Genomic DNA, 12,078 nt, shown 5'->3' on the forward strand with positions numbered 1-12,078 from the left:
TACATTTGCTGCTTTTGTAAAAGCAAACTCAAATTTTAAAAACTGTCACTGACTGCTCCATCTTGGCAATTCATTTCACACTGCTTTTGTCATTGCACTAACTTCCTAAAGCATCAGTCAGCTTCTCGCTATTACAGGGTGGCTAGAACATATTAGAGTTATAATAACAATGACAATGTACCTGAGGAGGAAGTACTTTTTGCTAACAGTTACTCTTATCACACTTTGTTTCTGCCCTGCAGGTCTTGCCCCTGCTGCTATATTATTTTGACTTTTCCTCTGCCTCTGTCCCAAACAAGGACATTTTTGGCCTGAACAGACAGGCCAAAATAAAGCTGCTTCGGGTCACATTGGAGGTATGCTGTTTAAATGACACATGCATCTTAAGAAGCTAGAAGTTGAACCAAAGCTGCGCTCCAGACCTTAGGACTGGAGTGTGGCTTTGGCATGGCTTCTGGCCTCTTAGGACGCATGCAGCATTTAAACAGCATACCTCCAATGTGACCAGAAGCAGCTTTATTTTGGCCTGTCTGTTCAGACCCATTGTAACATATCTGAAGATGCACCAGGTGGCGGAAGCTGTAATGTTGTTTATCCTGACTCATCTACTGCCTACAATGAAAAGAGATAGCAATCCTGAGATCTTCTCCCCCATTAAATGGTCCCAAAGCTCTGTCTTTTGTAGTGACTCTGATAGCCTGCCTTTCATCTAAGTAACACCTAAGTAACAACAGCTAGGGGCAGGTGGGGTGGGGTGAATAAGCTTTCCTATTACACATACAGACAAGTTAACAAGAAAGCCAAACATAAGATTAAGGTAGATTATTCAACACGGCAATTAAAGAAAGACTCATTAAAACCAACAAACGCCTATCTCCCACTACAGCTCTTTCATTATTTGCTGCTGACACATGATAAAGAAATGCTGCAGACCGACTACAGTCAGCCTTCTACATTTGCATGTCTGACTGTTGCAGATTTGATTATTCACTGATTATCTGCTGCCACCGCTGGTGCTGCCCTATGCCATTTTTAACAGGGACCTAGCTGCCTTTCGTTGCCCGATACATCATATCACTTTTATGTCTTTCATGTATGGCCATGTTGGAAAATCAATCTAATTTTTTCTCACTCACTTTTGATACAATTGGACTAAAACACTGTGGACTCTGCCATTCCACTCCGGAACTGAATTGGGGCAATCCAGTAACCTCTAGAGCTGGTCCAAATCAGACCAATTCACTGTGGTCCAAAACACACTGCAGAAATAATCCAGTTTGAGACTGCCTTAACTAAACATACCCAGCTTCCTAAATCACTCCTCATAGGGCATAGTTTCCAGACCCTTGACCATTTTGGTCACCCTCTTCTGGACACACTCCAGTTTCTCAACATCCTTTTTGAATTGTGGTGCCCAGAACCAGACACAATATTCCAGGTGGAGCAATGGCAAACCTCCTCTAAACAAATCTTGCCAAGAAAACACCATGATAGCTTCGCTTGCGGGTCGCCATAAGTCAGAAACGACTTGAAGACACACAACAACACAGGGAGTTCCACTCACATTCACATTTATGATTGTAGCACCATTGCCATGAGTGTAAATGGCCCCAGAACCGCATCACACTGTTGACTCATGTTCAACCTGTGGCATACTAGGGTTCCTAGATCCCTTTCACATGTAGTCTTCTGCCAAGAGCTGACAGTTCTGACATAATGAGCAGCTTTATGACTTCAATCGGAGAGAACATGACCTCTGCAGACTCAAACGGGTTCCTTCAGATGAGGCTCCTTGTGGAACGCTGCACTATGTGTGGCTTAGTAGAAAACAGGCAACAGTTTGTTCAGTCTCAATGATGCACAGACCATTTGGATAGCACCCGGAGAAGGCCGGTCCCCAAAGATGGAAAACTCCACTGAACAACAAACAGGTAGCTTAACACCCATCCCCAACTTGATGCCTTTCGGATATATTGGACTACAGCATCCATCACCCCAACAGGACAAGTGAGGTGATGGCAAGTGTAGTACAGCATATATGGAAGGCAGTGAAGGGCTGTAAGAAGGTAAAACCTGGTTTACTCAACCCCTTGCCTGAACATGGTTTTAGTTTCAGACTATTTGTACAGGTTTCTGCCTTTTTAACTTGTTAATTGGTTTAATATGCTTTTTGCCACCACCCTGGCCTTGGAGGGAGAGGAGAACCGGCAGGATCTGCTGGACCTGATCTCCTTCCCGGCTGCCATTCCCTTCTCCTTTTGTGTCATGTCTTTTTAGACTGTAAGCCTAAGGGGAGGAAACAGTCAAATTGTCCTGAGAGCCTTTATGGCTGAAGAGTGAGTATGAATACTCCAAATAAGTATTAAAATAAAATAAAATCATGGCCAAGATCTTACATCAGAGATATACCTATGATAGGGCACAGGGAGACCAGGGTCCGAATCCTGGCTTGGCCATGGAAACCCACTCAGTGATCTTGGGCAATGCTCTCAGCTTCAAGGGAAGGCAATGGCAAACCTCCTTTGAACAAATCTTGTAAAGAAAACCCTGTGATAGGGTCACTTAGGGTCGCCATGAGATGGAAACCATTTGAAGGCACATAACATCTCCAAGCTTGTTTTCTGCTGCCCCAGAGAATAGGACATGGAACAACAGATGCCAGGTACAGGAAAAGAGACTCCGTCTTAACATTAGGAGGCACTTCCTGACAGTAAGGGCTGTTTGACAGTGGAACAAACTCCCTCGGAGTGTGGTGGAGTCTCCTTTAGAAGTCTTTAAATAGAGGCTGGATGGCCATCTGTCGATGGGGATGCTTTGAGTGAGGGTTCCTGCATGGCAAGGGGTTGGACTGGATGGCCCTTGGGGTCTCTTCCAACTCTATGATTCTGCTCCCCACACTGGCATTCAATGGCAGGAAGGGATTGATCATACGCCATCCTGCAACGCCCGTTTGCCAGGACCACAGAGCTCTATCATTTAGGATGTCTGATAGACTTTGAAGGTGGATTCCAGGGCCATTTGCACTCATGGCAATAGTGGCACAATCATAAATGTGAATAGGAGTGCGTCTCCTTCTGTTGTGTGTCTGCAAGTCGTTTCTGACTTATGGCGACCCTCAGGCGAACATATCATGGGGTTTTCCTGGCAAGATTTGTTCAGAGGAGGTTTGCCATTGCCTTCCCCTGAGGCTGAGAGAGAGTGACTTCTTGCCCAAGGTCCCCAGTGGATTTCATGGCTGAGCTGGGAACTGAACCTGGTCTCCAGAGCCATAGCCCAAGGCTCAGACCTCTAAGCCATGCCGGCTCCCCCAAGAAATATTGCTCTTATTTGTGCTTCAGGTTGTTATGGAGACTCTAAGGGAAAGCTATCATGGGGTTTCCTTGCCATTGCCTTCCCCTGAAGGGGATTTATAAGCCACCCTAAAGCCCATTTTAGGAGAAAAGCAAGATATAATGTAGTTTGTAGCAATTTTAAAATCATGCAGGACTGGTGTTATTGTATTTAAAGGAGAGGGTTGATTTTTAAATTAATTTTAACCTTGTCTGTTTTTAAAAATTTGTACGTTGTATTTTTAAAAACAACTTTTTACTGTTTTAATTGGACTGGGTTTTTTTAAAGGTGTTGTTTTAATACATTTATATATATATTTATATGTTGTGACCCGCCTTGATTCACAACATATATATATATATATATATATATGTTCTACATTTTAAATTTTGCATGTTGTACTTTAAAAAAAACTTTTTTACTGTTTTAATTGGATTATTTTAATTGTTTTTAAAGTGTTTTAACGTGTTTGTATCTGTTGTGAGCCGCCTTGGGTCCCAACTGAGGAGGAAGGCGGGGTAAAAATTAAATAAAAAAACAAATAACTACTGTAAACCCAATAAATAAATAAATATATCCTATAGATAAAGGGACGAGCTTTCCAAACCCTCAAGTGAGTGGCATCATCCCATATAAAAAGGGAGGCTTGGCATCCTTATTCTAGGTTTAATTCATGGGGAAGGAACGAGATCTAAAAAAATTAAGCCAAAAAATATAATATATCCCGTGAAACACGCGAGCGCACGTGTGAATGTCGTACACGTGTTTATTCGCCGCTCTTATTTTCCCCTCAGGAATCTTTCCCGCTTTTTCCCCCTCCCCCTCTCCGTTTCTCCTAAATGGCTAACTGCGCATGCGCGGCGGAACGAGACCCCCCCACAAGGACGGACGTTATTAAAACAGTCAAAACTGTTGGGAGCCAGCGCGCGCGCTCTCCTTTTACGACCCCCCTTTCCATAACAACAAAAAGGGTACATTTCTTCAGGGTTAGCCATAAAGCAAGCTCCCCTTCCCCCCTCCGCAAAAGGAATGGAAACCACAACAACAAAAGATGTGCGTGGGTGATGGGGAGGGAAACAGTTCTCCACGGTTGGCCGTAAAGCGAGCGCGCGTGCCATGACAACGTCGAGGAAAGGGGGACCGAAGAGGAGAGAAAGGAACGAAGCCACGCCCCCTCCTCCTCTCTCTCCTCCTTCCTTCCCTTCTCTCTCAAAGCCCTTTCCTCAATAGGCCGTAAAGCGCGAAGCGAAACAGTTGCAAAGTGTCGCGCTCTGCCAACGTCGAGGGAGGGAGACAAGAGGAGCGAAAGGACCGAAGCCACGCCCCCTCCTCTTTCATTCCTCTCTCCTCAGAGCCCTTTCCTCAAGGGGGCCGTAAAGCGTGAAGCGAAAATGTCGCAAATTATCGTGCTCTGCCAACGTTGAGGGAGGGAGATAAGAGGAGCGAAAGGAACGAAGCCACGCCCCTTCCCCTCCCCTTTCCCCTCCTTCCTTCCCTTCTCTCGTCTCTTAGAGCGCCGGCCGTAAAGCGCGAAGCGAAATGTCGTAAAACGTCGCAGACTTTCTCCCCTGTTCTCGCCTTGTGGGAACGGCTTTGGGCCTGACAGGAAACCCGGCCTCGCTTTACGGCCGCTGGATGAGGCGGAGCGGAGACGGCGAGCGGGCCAGGGCTGAGGGGACTTCGGGGTGAGGAGGAGGAGGAGGAGGAGGAGGAGGGCGGAGGAGAGCCGGGTGCCTTTGGGGCGAAAATAAGGCTGGGGAGAGGATTGAGAAGCGGGGCTCGGGGTCGGAGGGGGGTGGCTGTGGTCCTGGCTGTGGCTCTCGCCCCTCTCTCACGCTTCCCTTCTTCTCTTCGGTGTCTCTCTGGCAGGACATGGCCGAGGTACCGCCGGGGCCTAGCAGCCTCCTCGCCCCGCCAGGAGCCGCCACCAACGCCTCTCTGCTCTCCCCTTTCCCTGGAGAGGAAGAAGAGGAGGAAGAGGAGGAAGAAGGAAGAAGAGTTGGAGGAGGGAGGCCCTTGGAGGAAGAGGAGGCCGGGGATGCAGGCTGCCTCCGCCGCCCCCACCGCCGCAACCACCAGCTCAACGGCCTCATCCTCGCCACGGGGCCCCACTTGCGGGGCTCCCTCAAAAAGGGCCAGGCCTTGAGCCAGAACAGCAGCAGCAGCAACCAGAAGCAGTGCCCTCCTCCCAGCAACACCACCTTCCCTGGCAAGGCAATGGGACACGGGCAGGAGCCCCCTCAAGAGGAGGAAGAGGAGCAGGAAGGAAGGGGCCAGGAGCATCCTCTCCCACCTCCCTCCCTCAGCAACCACCACCAGGTCTCCCTCCATCAGGGAAGGACTGCTCAGCCCCACCAGCACCACACGGAGGCCCCCTCTGACCCCTCGGCCGGGGACAGGAATGGGCTGGATGGAGGAGCTGAGGAGGAGGAGGAGGAGGAAGAAGGTGAGGAGGAAGAGGAGTCCCTGCTCCTCCTCTCCAGGTCTTTGGCCTCCGCTTGCAGCTTGAAGCCCTGCGCCGCAGGTGCCCCCGTAGACTCTTCCTGGCCCCCGCGGCAGCAGCGGCGGAGGAGGCAGCAGCAGCAGCAGCAACGCCAGCGGACGGAAGAGGAGGAGTCGGAGGACCCCACGATAGGATACGTCCGCTACGAGTCCGAGCTGCAGATGCCAGATATCATGAGACTGATCACCAAAGATCTGTCCGAACCCTACTCCATTTACACATATAGGTATTTTATCCACAACTGGCCTCAGCTTTGCTTTTTGGTAAGTCTGGGGGTGGTGGATAGGAGCCCTTGGCAAAAGTATGGTGCAATGGTGGCGGTCTCAGTGCAAAGGTTTATAGAGTGGAAGTGTAGCAGGTTTCTTTTAGAACCAGGGAGACCCAGGAGCACAATTGAAAAGGAAACAGAGTTTATTTGCTGCAGCAGTCTCCAGAAGAAAGCATCCAAACCCTGGAGCCCTGATTTACAAGTGACCCAGTCTTTTATAGTACTTTGAATGAAGAAAACTACAAATTACATTCATTGGATATACACTTGTCCCTCCATATTCACTAGGGTTAGGGGCACAAGACTCCTGTGAATATGGAAAAACCTCAAATCATGTTTTTCCCTGAGAGGACACCTCTCTAGGAATCTCTAGATCCTCCAGTTCAACTCTGTGGTTAACATCCGACAGACACTGACCATAGAGTTGCACTGGAGGAGCTACACATGCTTAGTAGAGTATTCTCTCTAGGCATCTCTAGGCCTTTCAGTGCAACTTGTAGTTATAGAGTTGCACTGAAGGACCTAGATATTCCTAGAGAGAACATATAAATCAAATCTGTGAATAATCAAAGCTGCAAATATCAAAGTTGCAAATATAGAGGGATGAGTGTACATAAGTTAAACATATACACCCCTTTACACTCATTGGATACCAAATACACATTTCTCCATCCCTTGTGGGTACCCATCAATCAAAATGTTATCTCTGTGTTTCCCTTTTTACTGTCTCTGCATTATATCTTCTTATTTGGAGTAACAGCTTGAATCAGGAGCCATTGCGGGGTTTTGTACATTCCAGAGCAGAGGATTTGACCTGGCCTAATTTCTGTCGTCCGGGTGACCCTTGCTCTCAATATCTCAGCACTATAATTCTCTGCCCTTGAGCATATAAAAATTCAATTTTAATCTGTCCTCTTCAGAAGTTGTTAATGATGTAAAGTTAGAGATTGTCCGAAAATATCTTGAGGTTATGATATTCAGAAGACAGTTGGTTTTGTTTAAACGGTGTGCGACACAGAAGCTCATGTTATGAAGGTGATATACCTTGTTTGTCACATGTATGGACCAAAACACTCTGCAGAAATAATCCAGTTTGAGACCGCTTTAACTGCCCTGGGTCAAAGCTAGGGAATCCTGGGAATTGTAGTTTATTGTAGCAACAGATCTCCCTGACAGAGGAGGTTAAATGTCTCACAAAACTACAATTCCCAGCATTCCCTAGCATTGAGCCAGGGCAGTTAAAAGCGGTTGCAAAGTGGATTATTTATGCAGTGTGTTTTGGATCCAAATGTGTGAAAATAAAAGGGAAAATAAAACAAAATTATTTTAAAAATCAGTATGTAGTGGTGGGTTGAGAAGCCGGGGGGGGGATGGATTTGATGGTTATAGGTTGGGGAATTGTGGGTAGGGTCAAAAGTAAGGTTGCAGAGTAAGCCAGACACTCTAAGGTCTAAAACACACTGCAGAAATAATCCAGTTTGAGACCGCTTTAACTGCCCTGGCTCAGTGCTAGGAAATCCTGGAAAGTAGTTTATTGTGGCCCCAGAGCTCTCTTTGACAGAGAAGGCTAAATGTCTCACAGAACTACAGTTCCCAAAATTCCTTAGCATTGAGCTCAAACTGGGTTATTTCTGCAGTCTGTTTTGGACCTCACTTGTTGGGTCACTTTTTAAAGGATTAATGAAAAGTATTGGTCACTTTTTAAAAAAAGGTAAATGAAATGCCAAAGGCTTAAATAAATAAATACTAAAGGTTTTATTTATATCCCGCTTTTTGTTAAAAACAATCAGAGCGGCTTACAAGACTTAAAATACAACCATATGGTTCAATTGATTTGGCATAAGACTGTAAATCTTTCCCTTCTGTTTAATTTAAAACACAGGAGTTCTGTGTAGCTCAAAAGCTTTCATGTTTGTAGTGGGAGCTCATGCAATAGGAAATAAGTTTCCTCTGCCTGCTTTAACTCTCAGGTTACAAGGCATTCAGTCACACATAGCAGTACTGATTTTTAAAAGGTTTTTGGGCTGTTCAGATGGTTGTTCCTTAATACTCATTACTACTTTCTTTTGGTTTGGTTTTTAGTATTTTCTCACCCAACTTTAGCTTAGTAAAAATGAGAAATAGAAGTACAGTATAAAAGAGATGCTGTGTCATGGATTTGCACTCCTATACATAAAGTAGATTCTCCTGTAGTAGTAACATTTTAATCTGTACATTGTCTAGTCCCATTTTCTTGCATCCTAGGGTTAATATCAACCAGTGTTATTGCTTAAAAGCATTTAAAATGGTTAGAACCTCTAAAACTGGTGTTGCATAGTAGTCACAGAACCATTTATGTACAGTTGTCTTGGTCACTGTGCAGTCTCCTGCGTTGTAAAAAGTTCTTACTCTCCCAAATGAAATTTGTTCAGTTACTCATATTTTTAAAGGTCTGAACATTTTGTTCCCTTCTTAGTCCTCATTTTAAGCATGATTCTTTATTGTGTGAGTTCTTTCACTTTTGGTTTTTCTTTTTAAGGATTGCATTCTTATTTCATGGTGTGTGAAAACTGACACAGTATTAAGGCTGAAGAATGTTTCAGGAAGTGGAAGTAGAAATGGCAGCAAATTGCACACTTGATGGGTTTGTCAGGTTTTTCTGTAACACGCATAGCTCCACTTGGTCCATCCAGGTAGCTCAGTGAGTATAGCCTTGGGGGGATTTTTCTTTGAAGTGTAACTTTAAAGAGAGGGTAGTGAGATATGTATGTTAAACTTGTTTATCCCTAAGGGATAGTATTTCATTTTACTACAGACTAACAGTCAGACTGGCTAGTGGTCTGCATATATACCTTGAATTTGCCAGTCCTTCTCATGTTTAACTTAATGGAAGCATAAACAAAACTTCAGGATTAAAGCTATGCTGTTATGAAAGATGAGCCACAGAAAAGTAGGAATAGACGGTGTTCAGTGGAAAGCAATTTTTTCTAATATATTTCAGTGTAAAAAGGAAGCATGGAGTTTATAATAATCGGATTCATTGGTTTGTTCTTTAATGTGGGATTGCTGTGTGCAAGTGTCTTGTTTGGTTGTACATTTAACACAGTGGTTCCCAAACTTTGGTCCACCAGATGTTTTGAACTTCATCTCCCAGAATTCCTGGCTGTTGGCCAAACTGGTGGGGGAGGACCAGTGTTTGGGAACCACTGCTATAACGTGATGCATTTGGAGCAAGCTTTGTGAGAGTCAAGTAAGCTCTTCCCATGGTCTTTCCAAGAGAAAGAATCACCTGTGGATTTTGTTCCAGCCACTGGTAAGTCAGAGCTTTTTAAGGGTTTGAAATGTGTACAGACACTGGCAGGACTCCCACTGATAGACAAGTGTGAATGGTTGATTGCATCAGGAATACATGATGGCTTGAGAAATCTTCCAGGTGTATCAGTTCACAACACTGATAAGTGCTCATCACTTTTTTCTTTTGGTGGCTCTTTTGTGTGATTCTCTTTTGGAATCACACAATCCTTGGGTACAGCAGCAGATCTTGAATAACTTCATTTATTGCACATGTGACTTTAAAAGCTCAGCAACAAAACTGAACATCATGTTTTAGTATATTGCTGACTTCATGCTACATAAGGGCTCAGGATGTTCACAGACATCTGCTTTTAAGAAAAGTGATTAAGCATTTCAGCTTGAGTCAGCCAGTATCGTTATTCGGCACAGCTTCTGGCACTTGTGAGGCTTGCTTCTAAGTACTTATTTGCAAGGTTGGTTGTCCAGAAAACTGCACAAAGGCAAACTGGTACTGAAGGGGTTCTAGCACTGTTTCTTAGGGTGTCTCATCACCTCTAATAGTGAAGAGGTTCTTCCTAAATCTAGATGACTTCTGCTCTTCAGAGTCAAACTGACAGTGCTTCAAGATGTTTAATACAACTCAGTAGTTAGCCTCAAACAGAATTAATATCTCTCCAGTGCCTTCTTGATAGCAGCCAGCATCATGATGAAATGCCAAGAAGAAGTACTTCACTTCTCTGTATTAACTAAACTCCTTGCTCAAAATTTTAAATGACTGGTATATGCCATGATTCTCTCTTGTTTGAATTCATATGTCTAGTAATATGGATCCTTGTAAATGCTGGGCATTTTTTTTCTGGGAGTAAATAAATATAAACTTTGAAATTGCCTGAATGAGACTGCATTCAACTGAGAATCAAAATGTTGTTAGTAGTTCTATAAAGGTCCAATTTGGTTGCATTCTCCTGTCTCCCTCTCCTTTGGTGGATTCGCCCTTTCCCCCAGTTTCTGTTTTATATGTCACAGCAAACAGTATCTAATGCTGCTTACAGCAGCTTCCAAGCAATGTATTAATATATATTTAATTTGTATTCCACCTTCCTCCTGACGTGGGACCCAACACATCTTACAATAAGGCTAAAAACAAGATCAGAGTTTTAAAAATTTAAATATAATTTTAAGAGCAATCAGAAAACTGTTTTTAAAAAATCATAACATTTAAAAAGAGCAACAAAGAGAAAAATACAGCAACCCCTCTCCATAAAACGTCTTTCCTGCACAACCAAGTAATTATATATATGAGAGTTTTTTAGGTAATTTGAATATAAAGAATATATAAAGAGTACATATACAAATGCAATCAATTACTAGACATCCAGCTTTGCACTATTAATTTCTTATATTTATATTACAGTCTTCCTTGTAGATGATTTTCCATGTGTTTGTTTTCCATTCCATTCTTCAGTCATTCTTCATCTTCCATATAAACCCAATTCTACAGCCCACGTACTCCACCTCACTTAAAAACCTTTTATCCCTTCATTCATTTTATCATTCATCCTCCATTCAATATGTCCTGTCTACAGTTCTTTGGAATTTTTCTCCAGTCTCCCTTTACCTTGTACTACCTTTCCTTTCTTTCTTTAATGGTAAAACAACCAATTGTGAACATAAGTACCTTAAGTTAAAAATTGAAAGATAAGGAGCTCATTGAAAAACTGGTAAAAGAAAGAAACAACCAAGTAATTATCAAATGCCTGTTTAAATAAAAGGTCTTCAGCTGCTGGCAGAAGGAGAGCAGAGAGGAGGCCAGCCTCCCTCCTGTCAGGGAAGGCAGTTCCACAGCCTGGGAGCAGCCCCTGAGACAGCCCCTTCCCATGGCCCCACCAAACAGACCTGTGACTGTGGAGGGAGCGAGAGAAAACCTTCCTCTTAATATTTTAATGATCATATAGGTAGGTGTGATCTTTCAGATAGGCTGGGCAGAGCATGGAAGCAAGCAAGCATTTTTACATCTGAGAAGCAGGTGCAGGTATAAGCCTATTGCATATATAAACAGTAGTTTATAACTGAGCCAGTGTGGAGTATGAATTAGGCACAGGTATATGAAAACACCCTCTAAAGTAAATTAAAGTTCTGTGCATTTAGCTTCCTTTGCAAAGATAAAGATAGAAATTTCTTGTTTCCAAATAGAGCAGGCAGAAATCCATGTGTAAATAAGACACAGAGAGGAGAATCCATGTTTGCAAGATTGTGTGCTTCGGCATCTGTTTTTAGTTGTGTATCTGCACAGTTATGTGTTGACACTATTATAGAATTTGTCTTGGAGTTGTTCTTGTTGCTGTCAGTGCAGACACAAGCCAGAGTATTGGATTGAACCAGGTTCGAGCAAAATGCTAAACAGGCCATGGACAGAAGGTTTGTGGTTTGTTTACCTCAGAACAGCCAGCCAGCCTGCAAGATGACACAGATTTGCCCACAACAATTGAGAATTCCTTAGATTGTTGGCTTGTTATAATATTTGAACATGCCCCGTGCCACTCAGAAATGCCTTGTAGCTGCATCCTAAGTCCAGTCCAACAGGATAACTTGGTGCTTGCTTCTTAAAATTCTTATTGAAGTACTTTTCAAATCTAGATGCCTTACCTTTACTATTTTGGCCTAGCTTCTGTTCTTGATAAATTGGTATGCCCTTTAACAATAA

At 43.7% G+C, this 12,078-nt stretch overlaps 1 protein-coding gene across 2 annotated transcripts in view; it reads left to right on the forward strand.

Annotated features, from left to right (window-relative positions):
• Window positions 1–1,947: 1,947 nt before the first annotated feature.
• NAA30 (N-alpha-acetyltransferase 30, NatC catalytic subunit) overlaps window positions 1,948–12,078 on the forward strand; it is a 30,449-nt gene continuing 20,318 nt past the window's right edge. Inside the window, exons 1-2 of one of the 2 annotated variants that reach the window (XM_089522839.1) lie at window positions 1,948–2,012; window positions 5,200–6,096. In XM_089522839.1, the coding sequence (XP_089378965.1) occupies window positions 5,203–6,096 (894 nt within the window). In that variant the 5' untranslated portion in view covers window positions 1,948–2,012; window positions 5,200–5,202. Of the gene's footprint in view, window positions 2,013–4,853; window positions 5,016–5,199; window positions 6,097–12,078 lie in introns of those variants that run through there. The other variant, XM_089522838.1, reaches the window with a different exon arrangement.

Source organism: Sceloporus occidentalis, unplaced genomic scaffold (assembly GCF_023333645.1).
Source record: "Sceloporus occidentalis isolate IW3139 unplaced genomic scaffold, rSceOcc1.0.p SCAF_4, whole genome shotgun sequence".
Taxonomy (NCBI): domain Eukaryota; kingdom Metazoa; phylum Chordata; class Lepidosauria; order Squamata; family Phrynosomatidae; genus Sceloporus; species Sceloporus occidentalis.